Source organism: Electrophorus electricus, chromosome 19 (genome assembly GCF_013358815.1).
Source record: "Electrophorus electricus isolate fEleEle1 chromosome 19, fEleEle1.pri, whole genome shotgun sequence".
Classification (NCBI taxonomy): Eukaryota; Metazoa; Chordata; class Actinopteri; order Gymnotiformes; family Gymnotidae; genus Electrophorus; species Electrophorus electricus.
In genome coordinates this window covers 11,598,556-11,623,808 of record NC_049553.1, presented here as the reverse complement: position 1 = coordinate 11,623,808, position 25,253 = coordinate 11,598,556, and the positions used below count along the sequence as shown (strand labels likewise).

The window sequence follows — 25,253 nt, the reverse complement described above, 5'->3', positions numbered from 1 at the left end:
ATTCAAGGCTTTAGTGTGGTTCCAGATGGAATTTATAAGAACAATTGTGTATTTGCTTTAGCTGTTTTGTGGCTATTCAATCTTGTGTTTTCCTCAACCTCCATTTTATGTTTAATCCATATGAAATGTGTTGCTTCAAGTGGTTTGGAGGAAATTAAACACTTTACTGTTCTCTTTCTCTTCCCTTTTTAGTGCTGCTTTCTCTTCTTCAAGCTGGGCTTGCGTAAGGTGATTCATGCATAGTTTTTGTTATGTGCATGTTTGGCTTGTATAGGTGGCAAATAGGTTGTGCTTATAGATTGTCATTGAGAATTCAGAAATTGGGAATAATTAGTGTCCTTGCAACTTTGCCTGCAAATTCTCATGTTTGTTTGATTTTTGTATCAGGATTTAAGCCCATTCTGAGTGTAGTGCCTCAAGGGCCACAGATATTCTATGGAGAGACCGTTACACTCACGTGTTCCTTTCCTGGAGAGAGGATTACTGCCAGATTTGTATTTATTTTAACCAGTGATGTTATATGGTGTGGCTCTACAGACAAACAAAAAGCTACTCTGATCCTACTGCCTAATGGACAGATATTCATTGGAGAGACAGTCACTCTGATATGTGACATACAAAGAGACCTGGGAAGGCAGTGGAGATACATCTGGATCAAGTATGGTTATGGTGCTGTTTACACCTCTGAGAAAAGGGAATATTCCTTATGTGTTGCATAGTCTGACAGTGGCATCTACACGTGCAGAGGGGAGAGAAAAGGTGACTCTCAGAGCTCAGAGACCAGTAATGCTGTTTCACTGACTGTGTCAAGTGAGTGTGTTATCCTTTCGTTCACACAAATAGCCATGGGCTTCAGCATCATCTCACTGCATGAAGCATAGATATTCAGTGAATCAAAATCCCACCAATCATAAACCCCTGGCAAATCTTGTGTTCCCCAACCGACAGCTTTACCCAGAGCTACACTGAGCATGTGGCCAGAGAGTTCTGTGTTCACTGGAGAGTCAGTCACTCTGAAGTGTGAAGTTAAGGCTTATGATGCGTGGACATATAAGTGGTATAAAAGGAATGCAGTGATGCCATGGACTGCAGTGAATCCTTTTGGGCACTACACTGTAAACCAAGACAATCACACCATTAGTGAATATTTTGTGGTTAATGGAGATCAGTACTCATGCAGAGGAGAGCGACATGACAGACCAACAACATCAGAGGATAGTACTGTTACCCTTACTGTAAAGGGTGAACTCTGTCATATTCAAACTACTAACATCTTTGTTACCTTAAATAGTCTTGCAGTGTATTATACTGCTTTTTCACCCAAATGCAAAAATGCAAAAAAATGCAAAATATTCCTGATTTTAATTACAGTTAATTACAATTAATTACAGTTTTACCCAGAGCTATACTAACTGTAGAGCCTCAGGGTTCTGTGTTCACTGGAGAGTCAGTCACTCTGAAGTGTGAAATAGAGTTTTATAATTTATGGAGATATCACTGGTATAACGCAAGCAGCATGACTGCAGCCTCCTGCAGACTGCAGGAGACAAACACCTACACCATCAGCTCAGTGGCAGCAGAGGAACAGTACTGGTGTAGAGGAGAGAGACAATACAGACCCTTATCATCACAGAAGAGTAACAGCGTGCATCTCTCTGTTGAAGGTGAGTAATTACTGTGGGAAAACCTCTGTGGCATGTATGTGAACACTGCCACTTTAACTGTTTGTTTCATCTCTATCAGCAGTGAAACCTAAACCCGAACTCACATCCAGCCTTCAAGGAGCTGCACTCATAGGAAACCCAGTGACTCTGTACTGTAACCTGGATCAATCTGTTGGATGGAGGTTTTACTGGTCCAAACACACACAGAACCCTGAGAATGAGACCAGTACTACATCAAGCTCCTACACCATCAGCTCAGTGATGTCTTCTGATAGAGGCCAGTATTGGTGCAGAGCTGGCAGAGGAAATCCAGTATACTACACACACTACAGTGATGCACTCTGGGTAAACATTAGTGCTAAGTTACAGTTAACAATCTATAACTACAGTATTGTACGAAACAAATGGTGTATATTGGTGGAACTATCAGACATATCTAAGCAGGAAATAAGAAAGGGGATAGTCATACATGAAACTGGGAAACTTGGAAACAACGGCTAAAATAAATGTACAGGAAAATACAAGGTTGACTAATAAGGGAGAAACAAGAAACAGGTGAGAACAATAAAGGGTGGGGAATACAAAACATGAGGGGCAGTGCAGAGAAAGTAGTGAATCAAAACATAACTTATGGACCACAGGAACCTCAATGCCAGAAGTTAAAACTCACAGTTTTACATAAACACTGAGGTTAGATTATCCTTTTACATTTCTAAGGGTTGTAACAAGGACTGTGACTTGTAATAAATGACAATAAATAATTTGTGTACATATGTGTGTGTTAGAGAAAGATACAGAAAGATTAATAAGTTGAATTATGTTTCTGCAGTGAGTCCAAAAGCAGTGGTCATCTTGATGCCTGATAAACAGGTGTTCAGAGGAGAGACTGTCACTCTCGGATGCAACATACAAGGAGAAGGAGACAATAAGTGGACCTACGGCTGGTATAAGCATGGTTATAAATTGAACTCATGCAGCACATCACGGCAGTGCAAAACCGGGTCTGTTACAGAGGCTGACAGTGGAAAATATACCTGCACAGGACAGAGAAGTGACTCACAGTGCTCAGAGAGCAGTAATGCTGTTACACTGAACATATCAAGTGAGTCTGTGGCTTTGTGTCATATAAAACATACAATTTGTGCAAGGATATTATTACACAAAAGTAAATATATATATTGTGTTGATGAGGACTTGATACTTGATGTTTAGTTTTCTGTTTAAATGAATCACTTTACAGCTTTATTCTATTTTCAGTTTTCCTTTTAACAGGCAAACCTCAGGTGCTACTGAGTGTGTTTCCACAGAGCTGGCTGACTGATGGAGCTTCAGTGACTCTAACCTATGAGGTTAGAGGCTCCTCTACAGGCTGGACATTCAGCTGGTACAGTGATAATCAAAAGCTCCTCTCAGACAGCAGCAGATGAGCTGGAGGCTCCTACACTATAATTTCTGTTGCTATTCATCACAATGGCGTTTATGTGTGCAGAGCAGAGAGAGGAGAACCAGCTTATCAGACTCAGTACAGCAACCAACAGCCACTATGGATCACTGGTGAGGAAATACAGCAAGAACAGCACTGAATTGGAATGTGTGTGTGTGTGTGTGTGTGTATGTGTGTGTATGTGTGTGTATGTGTGTGTGTGTGTGTGTGTGTGCAAAGAAACATTTAAAACAGTTATTCTTCATTAATTAATTTAGACAATTATTGCTTCATTATTGTTGGTATATATGGTATATAAACTTGTATAACATCAGCCCTCCTGAATGTTGAATATTGACTTTGCTTTTATTCAAGTGTTTTTTTATAATCAAAAATGATATGTATATGTTAAATGTGTACAGTACACTTGAGCTTTGAAAGGGCAATCACAATCACATGGCTTGTATGTTTCTCAGGTGAGTCTCCTCCAGTCTCTCTGATCATCAGCCCCAGCAGAAGTCAACACTTTATCGGTGACACTCTCTCACTTAGCTGTGAGGACCAAACTAACTCTATTGCATGGAGAGTCATCAAATACACACCACACAGGAGTGTGTCAAATTGTCCTTCAGACTGGGGATCAGTTACAAGATCTACATGCACCATCAATTCTCTCTCCACATCTCACACTGGAGTGTACTGGTGTCAGTCTGAATCTGGAGTGTGGAGGAGTCCTGCGAACATCACAGTGCATAGTAGGTTTCTATAATGTGCTTACTTGTTAAGGGCAAAATAATGTATTTGTTAACAGAATATTTTTGTTTCCTTTTATTGTAACTTTATTTCCTTCCATGTTAATCATTCTGAGGTGACTGACCTGAACACTGTGCTGTTTTTGAATGTCTTTTACTGAGCAGAATCGGTCAGAGCAGGCAAAACATTAGACAATGCTGGGATGTGGAGATATAGTAGTTCAGTTTTATAACTTATGTTTAAATCCATTTGTTCCAATTCCGTACTCCTAGGCCTGATTCAACTTATGACATTCTTGCCTTTTATTAATGAAATTGTTCAGTTACGTCAGGTAGTGTAAAGGAAAATCAAATACCTGCAGACTTTAGTAAAAGTGTGGAATTTATTGAAATTTTACATAACGCATATGTAACACCTTTTGGGCTCAGCCTGAAGGTGGGAATAAACTGAGGTCTCCTGTGTAAACTGGAGACCTGTATAAATAAGATGAGAACGACCCAAGTGCACAGGAATTATGGCAGATAAAACAACCAGTGAGCAAACTCAGGTGTTCAGAGGACTAAGTGCGCTTTGAAAGGGGAAACACAAAACCGTGCCAGGCTGGGCCATTACAACATAATTCACTAATATTCTTGGTTCAAATGTGTAACTAATAAAAACATTCTTGTTGGAATCATTCTCACTGTAAATATTTTATCTTTTTTTCCATTCTAGATGGTGATGGTCTCCCCCTTCTGGAAATCAGCAGAACAGCAGGTTGATGTCTGTACAGGAACAGAGGGACTCAGGAGCTGTTGAGGGGTGCCAGTCTGTGTACACAGAATTCCTGGCTGGTTAGACTGAGTTGCTGAGTATTCTAATGATGTACAGTTCATCTTAAATTATGTCCTCAATGACACAACAACTTAGATATACATTTTTACATTTATTTAATCAAGTCTTTAACATATTACCACTGTGTATTATTTATTTTGTCCTCTTTTATTTAGAAAAAAAACCACGCATTTATTGCACTGCTGAGCAAGTGGATACAAGTGGCCAAGGTGAGAGTGTGATTTCTTCATTATATCCCCTGTTTCTTCTCTATATCTTCTACTTACACCAAGGCTTAGACTTGACCATAGTGGACACATTAAGGCAAGCCAAATTTATTCGTACAGCACTTTTCATACACATTTACATTTATGACATTTAGTAGATGCTCTTATCCAGAGTGACCTACAAAAGTGCTTTGTCATATATTTAGAGAATGCATCCTAGCCAGCACAAATAGGTTGGAGTTCAAATATATAGAGCCATACTTGAAGTACTTGATGCTTCTTTAGCGAATTTAGCATATTCCTCCCCTTCTTCTTCTTGCCTTTCCCAGGCATCCTCGGTCGGTCGGTGTTTCTGTGACGTTTAATGGGTTAAGGAGGATGCAGGGACGAGGCACATTAAACAGAACATACGTTTTTAATCACAACCACAACTCAACACACACAAACACACTACATGGGTCAAACACCGACAACCTTGATGATACGACATGAGACTTATATACACTCATGACAATTACGCACAACAAGGATCAGGTGCACAACACAAGAGGGCGTGGCAACACAAACACGCACACATGCACGCACACAGGCACACACACACTTGAGGGGGGAGGGGCAGTACTGTGATATTTTGAGTACATTAATAACTGATTTACTTCTGGTTGACTAGTACATATTTATGTATGTTTTAAAAATGTACATTAATCATTCATTTTCAATAGATTCCTTTTATTTTCAAAGATGATGTCATAATGGAGCTGAGACTTTAGAAAATCTACAATTGCAGCTATCATGAACACACACATTAAAGCATATATTACTTCTAAAGCACAGACAGCAGTTAGTGTGCAAGAGAACGTTACAGTTCATGCATTTACTTAAGTGACCTCATATGCCCATTTTTCCTTTCTACCCAGATTAAAATTTTTTAAGCAAATAAAAACAACAATTTGTAATTTGCCAAACAACTATGGTATAAATAATTAAGTCATATGAGTGAAACTCAAATGGCAATAACTTCACAAGAGGATGCACATTTGCTGTTTAAGCACATTTAACAGACATTTTCAGTGGAACAAGAGTGTGTAAACAGGATGCTTCCAGGTTCACCACTTCGCTATTGACTCTCCACAGGCAAATGGTCTTTATAAAAAATAGAACCTCAACAACCAGCTTCACATGTGGTGACCAAATTATGTACTTCACCAATCAACCTTAGAGCTGAACACACTGATCAGATGAAGATCATTAAGTGCATGCTTACTTGTAATTTAAAAAAAGGATCTTCAGCCTCTAGATTCTGGGGTTCTCAGTTGTTGCAGATGGAACTGAAGTATTATTCAGTATAGATAAGGCTAAAGTTATCATAAGTATCCATATATGAACATGCTTAAATACTATACAAGAAGGCACATGACATGATGCAACATTTTCTAAAGGTAATGAATTTAATTACAGTCCTGCAGAGTCACACCACTATACATGCTCACCTTCTAACACACCTACTTCAACTAAAATGTGCAGTAATACAGAAGGACCTTACTACAGTGTGATTTATGTATGCAAATAAGATTGTTTATAGAGCCCCTGATTTTTACTAAAATCAGAAGACCTCTTAACAGTGGAGCATTTGCTAAGAGACAGATGTACTTCACTCTCACAAACTTAATGCTGAGCTGCATTGCACCCAGTAGAATTAGCTAACAGTCTGCTAAAGCTGCAAAGAAAGCTACAATAAAGTATACCTTTGCTGCAGTTACAGCTTTTGAGTTTCAGAAAGGATATCCATGTGATTAATGCTTTACAAATCTCCATTATAACAGGATGTATAGAGCTAATGAGGTAGTACTAGTGTCTACTCGCTTTCTGAGGTTCTTAATTTGGTCCAATTCTACCCCACCTTCTAAACCCACCTGAGGCAGTTGCTTGTAACAGATCATAAATGCAAACTTTCTAATTTTTCAACTTCTGCAATAATAGCCTTACAGTGTGTCACAGGACTGGAACACAGTAGCATAGTGCCACCTTGTGTTCAAAAATGTGCATAATGAGACATTCAGCAGATTTTTTTTCAAGAAAATACATTGTTTTCACAATCACAATCATGTTATTTTAAAGTAAGGTCATGAATGGTAAATTGTTCGGAAAGCATAGAACATGCTTTTGAACAAGTGTGTGATTCACTTGTCAGTGATCCATTAGACTCTGTAGCCTAATATAATAGAATTAAGACGAGTGCTTCCCCTGCCTATCTGTTCGTGTTGGTTATCTGACTCTGAACTGTATTAAAGACCCTGTTTCTGCATTTGCTCCAAATAAATTTCACTCTTCTCAGTGTTTGTGTCTGCCTACTCTGCGCTCTACGTTACGCATATTTATCATTTCTGCACCATTGTCCAGTGAACTGTAAGATATTTATTTTGGTATTCTCTGTTTCCCCTTATTGAGAGGGTGCTCCTGTGTGTGTGTTTTTTTGTTTTTTTTTTGCACACTGGCACATTAAGGGCACATTAAGCCAAAGGCTACTCAGCGTTGCCAGTTCCACAAGAGCCCATGGCTGGACTGGGGGGGGGGGGGAGTTCTGCTCATCCATTGCTGAGCAATGGATGCAGTGGAGCCAAGGCCCCTGAACACAGCCTGCGGTGACAGCATTACATGAAACATGAGAGGCAAGGTAATTTTGCTAAAAAAACCACTCATTTTAATAACTATATAATTCTAACTCTGTTACACCAGCTGACAAAAGTACAGAATGTTTTAACATGAGAAAGTTAAATGAGAATTTTGTCCCTACAGTGACAGTTGCAGCTTTCAGAGTTCACATTTCATGAGAATATAGGAAGTGAAATATCAGGGACCAGATGTGCCACTCTTGTGGTATTCTGAGATGACATTTTGAGTCTGAGGTTAGAGTTTCAGGAAATGCTAATGCTAAACATTGTATGGCAGAGCAAGAGAGTAAGCAGAGTTCCTCGGTTCTCCGGAACTGCTGGATGAATGAACCAATTATTCAGTGAGAGTTTATTTATAGAGCAGTTTCACAACAGACAGGATCTCAAAGCAGCTTTACATTAACCAACTCTAGGCAACTAGTGGGCAACCTGAAGGTGACAGTGTCAATATGAGTGGCAAAGAACTGAGACTGACTGATTTCACAGGATACAGAGAACTATTCACTCTGGATAAGTGAAAATATAATATGTAAATGTAGACAAGATCTGGTGGGTTACACACTGTAAAAAAACTCAGCAACACCCCCGCCCTCCCCAGAACTTATGTTCTGAGAAAATTAAATGTATGTTTTTGTTTGCCTTTTTTGCTTGTGTTTTTCTCTGTAGTTATTAGTGAATGAGGAACCAGCAATAAATAAAAAAGCATAAAACAAAGGAAAGAAATTGAAAAAATGCATGTGCATTTACAGGTCATACTTCAAGACCACATACAGAAGTTAAGAATCACTGACTAAGAAGTTTTACTGTGTCAGAATGGTACGTGTGAGAGAGAGAGTTCACTCTGTGTCTTGCTGCGCTACAGTCTTTCCACAGTCCAGCTTCCTAAAGTAGGTGAACAGGTTATATAAACAGAGTATCAATGGAGGCCATCTATTCTAACAAGAACATTAAGAAGCATGTGACGAGCGCAAATGGAGATGGTGAATTTTCCTATGGTACGATGCATTTTTTTTTGTTTTTCACAGAAATGAGAAGCTTGTATAGGTTGTGTAGTTACTGTAGTTTATTGAGTGTTGCCAGTGATCTGCATGTCTAAGGTGCTCATAGTCTGCAGTTTGCATTGTTTTTGGTATTGCTGCGTCTCCCTCCATCTAGGTGTTTACGTTATCTGTAATTTGTTGATTAGTAAACAGGAAGTAAAACATAGGACAGTGTAAGTGATATATCTTTTTTTTTTGTACAGTGTTGTTCGCAAGTTGCAAATGAGACAATATAGCTAATAGTCCATTAACTGGAAGAAACTGTTGATTAATTTTTAAAAGGTTTCAGGGTGATATTTTAATCTCAGCACACTGTGGTCTGGTGAAATGAAATAAAGCATCACACAAGGTAGACATTTTTTACATTCTATTTCAGTAAGTTTCCACCAGTCAGTTTTTTTTTTCATTTCAACACTGCAATGCTTTTTGGAGACTTATTCATACACAACGGCATTTAAATTCATTCTCTCTCTCTCTCTCTCTCTCTCTCTCTCTCTCTCTCTCTCTCTCTCTTTCTCTTTCTCTTTTTCGTGTGGCAAGGGAATTCCAAATCTGATGACATCGTATACTATGAAGTCCGCTTCAAATCAAAATCAAGACACAGGGGTCAAGTGTTTATTTAGGAGAGATAGAGAATGTGTGTGTGTGTGTGTGTGTGTGTGTGTGTGTGTCTATGTGTGTGTGTGTGTGTGTGTGTCAGTGCTGATTTTACAACCCCTGGATGAATGCGAGATCATTCAATGTGCAGTTCAGTAGTTTCAATTTCCACAAAGATGTCCTTATTCAGTAGATTTTCAGGGGAACAGAGGAGAATCAGTTGGAGCCTGTTATGGAACAATACACAAATGTGCTAAAGAGCCATCTTTTTCAGTGTATGATCATGATTGACACCCTTCAAAACCTGGAAAAAGAAAATGAGCATCTGTCTGTTTGTGAGACTAGTTTGGTCAATCAGCTCTCTGGTGATTATTATATTCTAATAGTGAAGACATAACTTTATTTCTAAGATTTTTATTGGAGAATAAAAGACAGACAGACAAGATGTGTGCTGGATTAATCTGTGCATCTTGGTTTCAACTTCCATTTTTGTACTGGAATACACGACACGACATTTGGTGATTGTCACCAGTTCAGGGGAGCAGGTATGATGATGTCTGAATGTGATAGCTGTGACAATAAAATACTCACTGAAATGCAGAAAGGTTATGTTCTGGAAGGGAGTTCTACTGAAATGGTCTGACTGATGCTGTGGTGGAGGGAGAATGGCGCTGGTTAGATGGCACAAAAGAGACACGGAGGTTAGTCCATGACAGACACCACTGAAAATTCCTGTTCATTTCGAGGTCACATGATCATATCATGGTAGATCACTACACATTTAGTTTACATGCTTTTAACAAAATGGCACACAGTTGTAATAGTGATTTGTTTATTTTGTTCCCTTGACAACCAGGTACTGGGCTGGAAATGAGCCTGATGACTGGAAAGGAAGTTAAAATGCTCACCCTGAAGGAGAAGACTGTGCTGCAATAACTCAGCTCTGCCATTTATCTTTTACTGGATGCATTCTGTAGATAGCAAGAAGAAAGCAAGAAACTCAAGCGTGTCTGTGAGGCCAAAGCAGGAATGTAAAACAGAGATAGTAGATAGTAGAGATTGTAATTATGACAATAACATAAGGTGTAGGGAAGTCAAATCTCAGGCTGAATTTTCCTTGTATTTGTTTGTGTCCTGCTTAGGTATTTCTTTGTTTGTTTAAATATTTTAGCATTGCTTCATTTTTATATCTCTGTATTGTGACAAGCCCTTTGGTCATCAATGAGTATAGGCTTATTGATGATGCAAGAAGTCATCTTTAGCTCATTATTTAGTAGCAGTAGTAGCTCAGTGGTTACGGTACTTGACTTGTAATCAGAAGGTTGCTGGCTCAAGACCTGCCACTGTTGGGCCCCTCAGCAAGGCCATTAATGCTCAAGTTATACCCAGTCATAAGTGTAAGTTGCTTTGGATAAAGGTGTCAGGTAAATGTAGTAGCTTCAGTCTCAAGGTGAGCAGGATGCTTTAAGAAATAGTGGGTAGTACTGAAATGCCTTAGATTGCTTCTGTAACACTTAATTGTATTGGTGGAGATGCTTTGAAATTAGAGCACTGTAAAGTGAAACATTGGTTCTAGAGTTTGTTTGTATTTATTCACAACTTTGAGACAAAGTGGAGGGTTATTCAAGGTAAAGCTTCATCCAGAGTGTTTTAGCATACAGGTGTAATTTACGTTTGCTAAATTATAATTATTACAGTTGTAAACAATAAACATCATAATCTGCAGAGGGTGTAACAAATATATTTTATTTTAATATCCCATAGTCATGAAATATTATGATAGCTTAAATTCAGATGGATAAACCCTTTTATAATTTAAACAGCACTGTATGTGTTTACTACTTGTGTGTATGTCCTGAACAAGCAAATGTAAACAGTGATATCAGTGATGTCTTTGAATAAATTATTGAATAAATTGAATAAAATCTTTCCTTTGCCCGTAAATCACTGCACTGGTCAGTAGTGTACTGTATTCAAGAATGTTATTGTAAGGGCAGTCCTGTAGATGGCACTGTGTTACATTATTTAACTGATGAGATGTATTAAAAACAATTGTATTTTCAGGGTAGAGATACTAAGAACACTTTTCTCTCACTCTTTCGAGGCCACTCTGACTGGATGAGGAGCAAGAGAACAGCTTGACAGAGCACTCTCCATCAAACACTTTCTAACAATCTGCTTTTCTGAGAAAGATCTCACAAGGTAAACTGGGAATTGAGGGAGACCCTCCAAAGGCTTATAAATGAGGACTTTCTAATTTTTCTACTTCTGCAACAAAATCCTCGCAGTGTTACAAGATCGGAAAGTTGCATAGTGTCACCTGGTGTCCTAAAATATGCATGACGATACATTCAGCAGATTTTTTTCAAGAAATGGAAATAATCGCATCAAACATTATTTTAAAGTGATGTGCTAAATGGTAAATTGTTTTGGAAGTGTAGAGCATGCTTTTGAACAAGTGTGTGATTCACTTGTTAGTGATCCATTAGACTCTGGAGCCTAATATCAGAGAATTATGAAGACTGTTTCCCCTTCCTCAGTCATGTGAGTACACTGTGGTCTGCAGAAGCAAGCTGTGGGTCAGAAGATGTATAAAATTTACTCAGGGTGGGTCTTGTTAAAAATGGGTGTGTTCTGAAAGCTTTGAATCGTTAAGATCATCCTGACTGTTAAAGACAGTCACTTCACTAATACAGTGGTTTTTAGAGACTTGATCATCATTTTTCTTTATACATGTGATGAGTGTCACTGATTTCTGTTCCTTTTTCACCTGCTTTTTTCTAAAATGGCACCATTTTAGCTAACTTACCTGTCACTCATTATGTCTTCATAGCATGTAAGTAAACATGTTCACTGTAGTTATTGTTACATCCCTGTACGTATTGCTTGATCTCTCTCTCTCTCTCAGCACAGTGCCCTGTGAAAGCAGGCTTGCATCACACTGGCTATTTCAGGGAAGTAGATGGAAATGCTGATTTGTAGGCCATACCGGTGACTTGCTATTTCATTGACTCTGGGAGATGTCATCAGCAGTGAAGGCCTTGGGCATCCTCGTACTGTGTACTGGTGTTCTGATCCTGTACCTCCGTAGACTGTGTGTAATTTGTACAGTCTCAGTCTGTTAAGTCATGGAGGTGTAATGAGCAGTTTCGTGGTTATTATACAAAGTTTGTGTGATTACAAAAGAGGACCCAGGTGCTAGAGGTGTAGTGGTGGATGTCATCCCCTTCATTGTTCTCTTGTTTCCTGGTTTGTGTGGAGGGTATGGAGGGAATAAAAGCAATGTGATTTTCTTTTCTTTACCAGGGAGGTTAGGCATAAAAATATCTAGATGATGTTTTGTTTATTATTTTGGCATTGGCCCACACTGATGATTGTGCCTAGGTTTTATTGTGTGTAAATGTTTGATGAAATAATGTGCCCTAACATCTCTGACAGTTGCTTCTATTGTGCTCTTTTGTTCATTTACACTGAAGCAATTATGGCCAATAGCCTTCATTATAAGAGATTAAGCTTTGCATACAGTATGGTAGAAATGCATTGACAATGTTTACTGAATTGAATATAATATTGAATATAATATTGAGAGAGTATGCATAAACAGAGGCTTTATCTTTTAAACATTATATCCTTTTAAACCATGAACAATTGACCTGCATATGACCCACATCAAAAATAGGAGTGTGTGGCCTGAATCTGCTCTTGCAAAGATGGAGAAATTCAAAGATCCTCACCATTCAGAAAAAAAACAGTCTTTGAGGTTGTATCAGATTATTAAGTTATATCAGATATAAAGAATGCCTGGAAACAGTAAAACCGTGTCATTCAAACAGACTAATTTACTTCAGCTACCTTACCTTACTAATTTAACTCTTACTTTAATAATGATTCCACAAAAATTAAATGAAGCATGTGGAGTATAAATACAGAGTAACAAGGGCTAAACAAGACCTAGGTGTAACGATGCCGCTGGCCCAAGTGCCGAGGGGCGTGGAGCAGGACACACAGACTCCCTCGATATTATGAAACATTTATTAACATAGAACACGAATGACAATGGTGGCACTCACACAACATTAACAACAGACATGACTTATACATTTAGCTAAACACTTGCTACAGTAGCATTTAACAACACAAGACGTTAAACCCCGTGCAGGTGCTTGCTGTCAAGGAGAGCGTGGCTACAAATAGGGTGAACCCCCCCCTGCACACGGCAGGCCATACCACGTGACTCGTGGGGGGGGGGGGTGTCGTGAGACACTAGGTGAAGAACATTAAGGGCAGGGAGCACAGATACATCACAAGAAAATGGAACAAAAACAAAAACCAGATGGGACAGATGACTATTTATCCTTTAAATGTATAATTCTTAAGTTAAAAGTAAACCCAAATATTATCAGATCAAACACTGATTTTTTCATACTTTTTTTTATTATTTATCTTCTTCCATACAGCATTGTTACAGTATACACAGACTTGACTGGATTGATTAGTTTCAGTGGCATAGCAAGAAAATGGTCTGTGAGACCAATTAAACTGACATTCAGACATCCATGACATTCAGAGACAATGAAAGCCTAGAAAAATAAAAGGTGAACCAATTTGGTCAGTCAGCTCGCTGGTGAGATCATATTCCAGTAGTGAAGATATAACTTTATTTCTTAGACTTTCACTGCAGAATTAGAGAGAGACAAGGCTGGAGTGCTGGATTAATCTGTGCATCTTGCTTTCCACTTCCATTTCTACATTGGGAAGAGTTTTACTGGAATAGCCTGAAACTGATGCAGCCAACGCCAGAAATTTCTGCTCTCTTCTACAGGCACAAGGATGTCACTTTGACCTCCACTTCCTAATTTTACATTCAAATGCTTTGCTAAATATCAAAACTCTTTCATATAGCATCAGTACTGTAGGAAAGAATATATTACTTACGTTTAGTTGTTTATTTATGTTCACTATATAACTCATGTTTGTTAGATTGTTTTAATGTTAGCAACCTGACATTCAAATGCACTGATATACTGGTGTCATCCTGATTTTTCAGAGATGAACAGGAGCATTAAGCAGCTGCAGGAAGAAAAGAAAAACCTGACCAGTGAACTTCAAAGTGAGATCCAGATTTACCTCTATAGTTTCAATCTCAACTAGAAAACTACAAAAATTAATTCAACAGAAAAGATGGCCTTCATGAAATTATTGATTGTATAAGAAGAAGAATCATTAATTATTTTAGTTTTGATATATCGCAACAATTTACAGACATGCAAAAGCACTGTTATTCAGCCACACATATACAAACTGTAATTGAGCCACAAATATAAATTCAGTGATTGAGCCGCGTATAGAGAGACAGTGAGTGAGTGCTTGGGCCAAGTAGACAAACACTACTTAATGTTGCCAGTTACACAGTGAACCATGACTCAAGTAGGGGTCAGCACTGGACATGCTCCCGGACCCAGGACTCGGTGACGGTACAGGGCAGGTGGTCCTGGACACAGGGTACAGTGGGACCAAGGCCCCTGTGACCAGAGCTCCATGTCGTCGGACAAGTTCATCAAGAACTGGGCTCCCATAATCGTCCCCTTTAGTGAGATTCACTGTATCTGTGAGTAGGTTGATTATTCAGTGATGTGGCATGCAAAGGCAAGAAAATTAGGAAATATATTAGAAATTTGTAGAGTATTTGGTTAAGATACCATGGCAAATGTGGAGAAACGCACTCTCACAGTTTGCTATTGTAGGTTAGCTAGTGTTAGCAACATTAGAAAATCAAATGTGGTCAGATGTCATACTTCTATGAAGTTCAGATGTATTTTGAGAATTATATATTTAAACCATGGTCAGAAACAATGCTTTGGCTGATACAGCTCTGAGCAGTACAGCAATCACAAGGAACTCGGACTGCAGTGACGTCATTACATGAAAATGAGCGGCTCCCTGTAACCAGTTTTTACTGTTTTAAGATAATAAAAATATTTCAATTTTAATCATTTTATTATAGAATTTCAAATCAATTTTAATAATTTTAACAAAAGCAATGTAATTTGGCTAAAAAAACTTAACTTTAACAAATTTATAATGCTAACTTTGTTACACCAGCTGAAAAAAATACAGAATGTTTTTACCATGTGAAAGTTAAATGAGAATTTTGTCACTGTAGCTGCATTTGCAAATTTTACTTTCAGTGTTCACATTTCATGAGAATATAATAAGTGAAATATCACAGTGACAAGATGTTCCACTCTTGTGGAATTCTGAGATGTCATTTTGAGTCTGAGGTTAGAGTTTTCAGGAAATGCTAATGCTAAACATTGTATGTCGGAGCAAGAGAGTAAGCAGAGCTCCTCGGTTCTCCGGAATTGCTGGATGAATAAACACATTAATTCAGTGAGAGTTTATTAATAGAAGACTTTCACAACAGGCAAGTTCTCAAAACAGCTTTACATTAATCAGCTCTGGACACCTAGTGAAGCTGAAGGTGAGCGTCTCAATATTAGTGACCATGCCGGTCTAAGCACTGCACTGCAAACCCTCAGTAGAAAGCTAAGCATCCCCTCAGAGGCCTGACCATGTTGGTCAACTGCACAGATGAAGAATGGAGGCTGAATGAACCAGATACTGAGAACTATTCAGAGCAACAGGCTGCAGCATGAAAAAAAGGCTAAACCACTTGACAATATATGTAATATACATTATATGTAATATATGTAAGTCACTCTGGATTAGAGAATTGACAAAATGCTGAAAAAGTAACAAGTAAACGTAGACAAGGTCTGTTTAGAGGGATTCACAGTGCAAAAATAGGAACTCATATGGGAAAATTAAATGTATCTTTGTTTTTCTTTTTGTCTCAGCAGTTATTTGTGAGAGAGGAACCAGAGATAAATAAAAAAGAACAAAAAAGGAAAGAACTGAAAAAGAATTTGCATGTCCATTTACAGGTCATATCTCTCACAAGATCTTATACAGAAGTTAAGAATTACTAAGAAGTGTTGCTGTATCAGAATCAGAACTGTGTGAGAGAAAGTGCTGCATACAGTACAGTCCTTCAACAGTCCATCTTTCTAAAGCAGGTTAACAGGTTATAAAATCAGAGCATCAATGGAGGCCATCTATTCCAACAAGAACATTAAGAAGCATGTGACGAGGGCAACTGGAGATGGTGAATTTTCTGATGGTAAGAAGCATATTTTATGTTTGTCTGTTACGGAACAGAAATGAGAACATTGTATGGGTTCTGTAGTTACTGTAGTTTATTGAGTTTTGCTACTGATTGTATTTCTAAGGTGCTTAGTCCGTAAATTTCTTTTTTTTTTTTTTTTTGTAATGATAGTAATGGGACGCTCGAAAATAGGAGTTTATGAAGCGCATACGTTTCAAAACATTACTGCGGGGTGTGTTTTTACGCCTTTACGCACCGGCAGTGTTTTTACCCCTTTACGCACCAGCAGTTTTAATTCAAATGTCATGTTATCGTAGTTAACCGATACTTCAGAGTGTTAACACGCCACTGAAATCTGCTGCTTCCAGCTGTGATAGACACATTGTAAGGTTTAGCAGGGATGAGGTGAGAGGCAGGATGCAAATGCAGTTCTTTATAACACCGAGAGAATTAACAAGCAACCCGGGAAGCTAAAATGGAGACTAAAACTGATGCATGAGGGACACACTAAGGCAAACCAAAACATGAATAAAACAAAAGGCAAGGAAAATATATCGACAGAGAAAATGACAAAAGGCTGATTAACAAAACATCAACTGCACAGAAGTAGGTTGGATTCAGGAATTAACCAGTAACATGGAAAACTAGATGGCGATATCAAATCTACCCAAAACCAAACAAACTAAAATAACCAACAACGTGGGAAACACAGGGCTTAAATACATGATCTAAGGGATGCTAAACAAGACATAGGTGCAAATCATGACGGGCAGAGAAAATGAAACCAAGGCATGGAACAACAAGGAAGTAAAGGAAAACAAGGGCACGACAGGGAAACCAAGGAGACGTGGACGCCAGTCATGACAGAACACCCCACTCAAAAGCGCGCAACACCTGGGCATGCAAAAAAAAAAAAAAAAAGATCCACCAAAACCAAAAACAGGACTAGGACACCAACAGAAACAGACAGACCTAGAATGAGAACAGTATGAGGCAAACAATATGTACTGAGGACTGGACATGACACAGAAGACCCAAATGGATTAAGGACTGGCCAAGAGACACAAAAACAGGAAAAAGCACAAACAGGGACAAAGATGGACATGCTCAAGGGTACAGGGTGTGAAACAGACACAGGAACTGGATCAAGCTGGATGGTGTTCTGGGGAAGCTTGGATGTTGTTGCTGTGATGCCCCAGAAAATTTATGTTAATCGCAGCTGGAAGAAGCCTTCCACAGTCCTTGGTTCCTGAGCTATGAATGTGAGAATTATGTCAGCCCACTCTAGTGCTTTTCCCCTGAGAAGTGTTTTCATGAACAATACCTTAACCAGCTCTGGGGAGTTAGGGCAGGTCAGGTACTGAAACTATATGCAGCATTGCATAATAAGTCTCCTAACTGAAGTTTCCTCCCCATCACTCACTAGGAGTTGCCATCATTGAAGAAAGAACCAAAAGCTTCCCAGCCCTAAGAGTAGAAAGAAGAACTTTAAGATAAACCAACTCCTCTCCTGGGACTAAGCCAGTGTCCCTTGTAGCATCGAGTGAAGGCTGAACTGGTGAGGCTGCAATATGTTGCAATTCGGCAAGGCCTTCCTGCTGCATCCTTGTTTTTTTGGGGTTGGTTATTCTGTAACGTTTAGCAGGGACAAGGCGAGAGGCAGGATCCAAATGCAGGAGTTCTTTATTAGAGCGAGATAATTACAAACAACATGGGAGGATAAAATGGAGACCAAAACAGATGCATAGCATGAGGGACACACTAAAGCAAACCCAAAACATGATTAAAACAAAGGCAAGCAAAGATAGACAGAAAAAATGAGAAAAGGCTGAATAACAAAGCATCAACTACACAGAAGTATAATCGTGGGCAAAAAGTTTTGCGATTGACACAAAGTTTGGTTTCACAACGTTTACTGCCTCAGTTTTTTTTTTTTAGATCCTTTTGTCAGATGTTTATATGGTGTAGTGAAGTACAATTATACGCATTTTCATATGTTGTTTAACTTTATATTGACAAATACATCCAGTTTAAGCAAATACGTAATATTTACAGTGTTGACCCTTCTTTTTTTTAAGTCTTCTGCAATTTGCCTTGGCATGCTGGATATCAGCTTTTGGGCTGGATATCAGCTTCTTCACTGATGGCAACCCATTCTTGCCTAATAAGTGCTTGGATTTCATCACAGTTTCTGTGTTTTTGTTTGTCCACCTTCTTTTCGAGGATTGACCATAGGTTCTCAATGGGATTGAGATCTGGGGAGTTTCCTCGCCATGGACCCAAAATGTCAATGTTTTGTCCACCAAGCCACATGGTTATCACTTTTGCCTTGTCACATGGTGCTCTGTCATGCAATAAAAAGCATTGTTCATCACCAATTGCTACTGGATCATTGGGAAGAGTTGCTCTTGGAGGAAGTTTTGATACCATTCCTTATTCATGGCAGTGTTTTAGGCAAAATTTGAACAAACCCACTCCAACCAAAAGTGGGTTTGATTTGTGTCAGTCTCAAAACTTTGGCCAAAACTGTACTGTAGGTTAGTTTCAGAAATTAACCAAAAGTTCAAAAATAGTTCTAACACATCCCACTTCTTCCAGAGTTTTTTTTTTTTTGTGTGTGTGTGTGTATGTGTGTGAGAGAGAGAGAGAGCGAGAGAGAGAGAGAGAGAGAGAGAGAGAGAGAGAGAGAGAGAGAGAGAGAGAAGAGATAGAAGTAATTAATACATCAACTTTAAAAATTAAACAAATGTGACAGAATGAAAGGATTACATAGGTTAAGCTGTTCTGTGGCATGGAATCATTTCCAAATCTTCAAATATGATGCAGTATCTTTGACAGACTTTCATATAACAGTAACACATCATCTATGCTTAACCATTTGAGGTGCTCCTGCAGTTTTAGAGGGAGTAAAACCCCCACCGTAACAGCGCATCCTGGACAGCTCTAACACAAAACAAAATGAGTGGTATCTTGTATACACTTGCAAAAAGTATCTGAGTTTGCAATATAATTTCCCTGTGAACAAATTTTTATCTAATGCTGAGGACAGAGGGGCTTTTAGCAGCCTTTTAGCAGCCTTTCATCCTCAACAGGTGCAGAATAAATAATCATTTTCCTAAAAATAATTTGCTGTATTCCCAACCGAATTTGCAGTTACATGACCACAGTCACAGTGTCTATCATATTTAGCTTTTAAATTGATTCTTTAGGTTGAGCCACCCAACATACAGTCTTCTTGATAATAAATACCTTAATAATAACTTTCTTCCCATCTTGAAACAAGACACGTTTTCTTCCATTCATTTTATTCACTTATATTTTTAATAATGAGTAACATTATTATTATTATTATTATTATTATTATTATTATTATTATTATTATTAATAATAATAATGTATTATATTTGTATGATGCTTTTCAGTGACCCAAAGATGCTTACAATATTCAGTAAATAAAAGAAAACCTAGACATATAAAACAAAACATATTCAGTATACAGAACATTTATAAATATCATTTACAGAACATGGACAAGAGCTGATGAAAGAGGAGTTTTTGGTTTGAGAAATATTATAAGCACAGGAAAAACATTTTTTAACCCTTGTTAAGGTTAGATTTAAATAAATGTGTATGTGATGGCAGCAGGTATGGAGAATCACCATAAATCAAAGAAACAATAAACACAGCAGCAGAAAAAGAAAAAAAATCACGTGGGCAGTAAAGGCTCGTGGAGCAGCAACGCAAATGAGCAGGCTTCACTTGGCACGTTTTCCAGGTGCTGTAATGACAAGCAATGCGCAGCACTAGAGGAGAGTATCCGTGGGCTTTAAATAAGGGGGAAGGTACAAGCAGTGTGTGTGTGTGTGTGTGTGTGTGTGTGTGTGTGTGTGTGTGTGTGTGTGTGTGTGTGTGTGTGTGTGTGTGTGGGTGGGTGGGTGGCTGTTTCCCTCAATCTTGATGCCAGGCGCAACCGAGACAGTGGAATTGATGGAAAAAAAGTAAAAGCTCTGTTTGAACATATTTACTTTGTCTTTTTTGTCATAATCTGTTGATTAGTAATCAGGTAAAGCATAAGACAGTGTTATTGATATATCCTTTTTGTAAAGTGTTATTGACAAGTTGCATATGACACAATACAGCTATACTAATACTGCTGGTAATACTGTTGATGAATTCTGAAAAGGTTTGGGGGAAATGTTGTAATTCCAACACACTGTGGTCTGGGGAAATGAGATAAAGCATAATTCAGATGGACTTTGTTACACATTTTCAGTACATTTCCAACAGCCAATATTTTTATATAAACACTACACTGCTTTTTGCAGACTTGTTTATTCACAAATGCCTTTAAATTCATTCATTCTCCTATCCTTTCTCTGTTCTTTATATTGCTCTCATGTTCATGTGACAAGAGAGTTCCAAATCTGATGACATCATATACTCTGAAGTTCGCATCATTGACTCAAATCAAAATAGAAGTGAGTGCAATGACCATCTACAGCTTTTGTCCACTATAAACCAGCTTTAAGAAACACCTTACGTACTATCTAATGTAATGACTTGAGAATTAATCTAGGAATTAATCCATGACTCTCTTTGTCATTTGATGCAGCAAAGGAGGAGGAGGTCACCTACTCAAATGTGGCCTTCTCTAATCCAGTTGAGTCTGTATGAGAATTTGAATGGTTTATTAATACATCTCAGCTCATGTGTATTTTGTGTTTCACTTCTGTAATTAGTTTCATCTAAGGCTCATGTTGGTGTAAATACATGTATATGTACACACTCACTGACCACTTTATTAGGAATACCAACCTTGCACCTGCATGCACTGGCCACTTTATTGGGTACTAGCCTGTGCCCTGTTGGTACCTTTTATACATGCACAGGTACAGACTGTAGCCCATCTATTGTTATATGTGATTGCCAACCCTCTACACTACAGGTGGGGAAACATTATCTGCACTTTTTCACTGGATATACATGTACCAGTGCAATGATCACAACTATGACATGTTAGTGCTTTGTTGTTAATAGTTTGTGTGCACATTTACATTTACATTTACATTTACAGCATTTAGCAGACGATCTTATCCAGAGCGACTTACAAAAGAGTGACATACATGGAAATTATTGATATTTTTCAAAAAGAGTATGACCCATTAGAGTCTACAGGTCCCTGTAATACCTGCAACCACAGTGCTTGTCATGCTGATCTGAGGCTCGAGACCATGTAGAACTTTAGGAAATATTATTTAAAAAACACCAGCAGAAACTTGGGTGGCAAATGCTTGTTGGATGTCTTTTTTGGTTATTCATATGGAGGAAAAGTCATTTTCAAGTGACTAGCAAAGGGGATGCAGAAGCTCAAAATCTTTAACTAACATTCATTGCCTTTTATTTGTTAAATAATTCTCCAAAAATATTTTTGGTCCTGGCAGCTGGTCTTCAGCCTGGACCAAATGTCACTGATGACCCTTCACCAGAGGCAAGGTCAAAGGTCATTAACACTGCACAGGTTAAAGAGAGACTTATAGAGAGACTGTTGCTGGTTTCTCTGTGTGTTCTTCTCTTTGCTGTGGCCCTCGTCATTGGAGTGCTCTGTGAGTGACAAATCAAATGCTTATACAATAATAATAAAGTATAACTTTTCACTGGCTAAATTAGTATTTTTGTTATTGTTATAAATTGGTTTTATCATTTATTGCTTAAGATCATGGTTTGGTTAACATGCTGGGCCATTATGAACTGATTTTGCTATTGTTTTTCCCTCCTTGTTGTTAATTAAGTAGATAGTAGATTTCTTTTCTTTCTCAGATGGTTTTGGAAAGCTGTCCCATGAAGATCTGAGAAGCAGTTGAACTTTTTCAGAGGTCAGTGCAACATGAAATCAAAGTCAGTCCACTAATCAAAACTATTTCACACATGAAGTATGAAATAAGAGCTGGAAATGCAATCTTGTGTATATATATTAATTTACTAATTTTGTCATTCCTTCACTGGTTCAAACAAAAGCTCAGGAGTAATCAGGGCTTCAGGTAGTGACAGGGATTACTGATTTTAACTACCAAAACCAGCACGTATAATGAATCTAAATGACTAAAAGACTTGTCATTTTCAATCTGATTGTGAGTTTAGATAATTACAAGAAGATCTTAAGGAGTTACAATTTAAGTGAAAAGATTCTCGCAGGTAAGATTTTTTTAATAAGCAGACATATATAGTGTGGAATTATGCAGTGTTGACTGAGGAGTTAACTTAGTGTTAGTTGTCATTAATTTGACATTCATATAAACATGGTGACATCATCTTTATTTTCCAGAAAGAAACAGCAGTATTGAGCAGCTGCAGGCAGAAAAGAAAAACCTGACCAGTGAACTTCAAAGTGAGATCCAGATTTACCTCTAGAAATATTAGTCCTCAAATAAAGAATAAGAGTTTGACTAATCTGGACCTCCACTCTACTACTTGGTTGATTAGTTTTGTTCTTACATGACAGGAACAAAGAACATTATGGATGAGGGAGAGAGAAGCTACCAAACAGAGAAGGAAAAGTTTGCAAATAAACTGAAAGGTAAATACAAATCATAGCTTTTGTATTTGTAAAGTATTGGATCTCTTTATAGCTTATAGGCTCCCAGATAAAGTAGACTGGTCTAAAAATTGTTATGAACGAACCCAGACGTCATTCAAATGTCTGATTGGTTTCTCCATATGAGCACTCACAGAGCCACACTGAACCAAGGCCAGGGTCACATCTTCAGCCAAAAGACACTTTGTGTGTGTGTGGAAAAAGGAAAGTGGTATAAAGATAAATAAATGGGTCAATTTCTTACTGACAGATATATTAAAGAACTTTAAGAACATATCGAAACTGATAATCTTACAGGTTAATAAACTTCACGACAGGTATGGAAATGAGGAAGGTGCAGTTCTTCCCCAAAGACAGCAAGTGCATAAGGCTTCATATACTAGCTAAGGAAAGATGCTTATTCTAATAGAATAACTATAGGGAATAGTACTGAAGCAGGAAATATATTACTTATCTTTTGTTATTTATATTGACATTCAGATGTACTGATATACTGCTGTCATCCTGATTTTCCAGAAATGAATAGGAGTATTGAGCAGGTGAAGGAAGAAAAAGAAAATTTGACCAGTGAACTTCAAAGTGAGATCCAGATTTACCTCTAGAAATATTAGTCCTCAAATAAAGAATAAGAGGCTGACTACTCTGGACCTCCACTCTACTACGTGGTTGATTAGTTTTGTTCTTACATGACAGGAACAAAGAACATTATGGATGAGGGAGAGAGAAGCTACCAAACAGAGAAGGAAAAGTTTGCAAATGAACTGAAAGGTAAATACAAATCATAGCTTTTGTATTTGTAAAATATTGATCTCTTATAGCTTATAGGCTCCCAGATAAAGTAGACTGGTCTTAAATTGTTATGAACGAACCCAGACGTCATTCAAATGTCTGATTGGTTTCTCCATATGAGCACTCACAGAGCCACACTGAACAAGGCCAGGGTCACATCTTCAGCAAAAGACACTTTGTGTGTGTGTGTGGAAAAAGGAAAGTGGTATAAAGATAAATAAATGGGTCAGTTTGTTACTGACACATATATTAAAGAACTTTAAGAACATATCGAAACTGATAATCTTACAGGTAATAAACTTCACGACAGGTATGGAAATGAGGCAAGGTGCAGTCTTACCCAAAGACAGCAAGTGCATGAAGGCTTCATATACTAGCTTAAGGAAGATGCTTATTCTAATAGAATAACAATAGGGAATAGTACTGAAGCAGGAAATATTTACTTATCTTTGTTATTTATATTGACATTCAGATGTACTGATATACTGCTGTCATCCTGATTTTCAGAGATGAATAGGAGCTATTGAGCAGGTGAAGGAAGAAAAAGAAATTTGACCAGTGAACTCAAAGTGAGATCCAGATTTACCTCTAGAAATATTAGTCCCTCAAATAAAGAATAAGAGGCTGACTAATCTGGATCTCCACTCTACTACGTGGTTGATTAGTTTTGTTCTACATGACAGGAACAAAGAACATTATGGATGAGGGAGAGAGAAGCTACCAAACAGAGAAGGAAAAGTTTGCAAATGAACTGAAAGGTAAATACAAATCATAGCTTTTGTATTTTAAAGTATTGGATCTCTTTATAGCTTATAGGCTCCCAGATAAAGTAGACTGGTCTTAAAATTGTTATGAACGAACCCAGAGTCATTCAAATGTCTGATTGGTTTCTCCATATGAGCACTCACAGAGCCACACTGAACCAAGGCCAGGGTCACATCTTCAGCAAAAAGACACTTTGTGTGTGTGTGGAAAAAGGAAAGTGGTATAAAGATAAATAAATGGGTCAGTTTGTTACTGACAGATATATTAAAGAACTTTAAGAACATATCGAAACTGATAATCTTACAGGTTAATCAACATCAAGACAGGTATGGAAATGAGGAAGGTGCAGTTCTTCCCCAAAGAAAGCAAGTGCATAAGGCTTCATATACTAGCTAAGGAAAGATGCTTATTCTAATAGAATAACAATAGGGAATAGTACTGAAGCAGGAAATATATTACTTACCTTTTGTTATTTATATTGACATTCAGATGTACTGATATACTGCTGTCATCCTGATTTTCCAGAGATGAAGAGGAGTATTGAGCAGGTGAAGGAAGAAAAAGAAAATTTGACCAGTGAACTTCAAAGTGAGATCCAGATTTACTTCTAGAAATATTAGTCCTCAAATAAAGAATAAGAGGCTGACTAATCTGGACCTCCACACTAGTAGATTGATGATTGTTTTGTTCTTTTATTTCAGGAACAAAGAACACTATGGATGAGAGAGAGAGAAACTACCAAACAGAGAAGGA

At 38.0% G+C, this 25,253-nt stretch overlaps 1 protein-coding gene and 1 long non-coding RNA gene across 2 annotated transcripts; both read left to right on the top strand.

Annotated features, from left to right (window-relative positions):
• Window positions 1-1,511: 1,511 nt before the first annotated feature.
• On the top strand, window positions 1,512-4,704 carry LOC113568266 (Fc receptor-like protein 3). Its single transcript, XM_026996451.2, is given in 6 exon segments — window positions 1,512-1,664; window positions 1,744-1,941; window positions 2,494-2,766; window positions 2,937-3,218; window positions 3,564-3,842; window positions 4,555-4,704. Coding segments are annotated over 6 exon segments (1,227 nt in total). The 5' UTR covers window positions 1,512-1,516; the 3' UTR covers window positions 4,602-4,704.
• Window positions 4,705-8,335: 3,631 nt separating this feature from the next.
• LOC118240144 lies at window positions 8,336-11,108 on the top strand. The gene is made up of 3 exons (XR_004775309.1): window positions 8,336-8,547; window positions 9,133-9,890; window positions 10,046-11,108. It is a non-coding gene; the product is annotated as an uncharacterized LOC118240144 (long non-coding RNA).
• The last annotated feature ends 14,145 nt before the right edge of the window (window positions 11,109-25,253 follow it).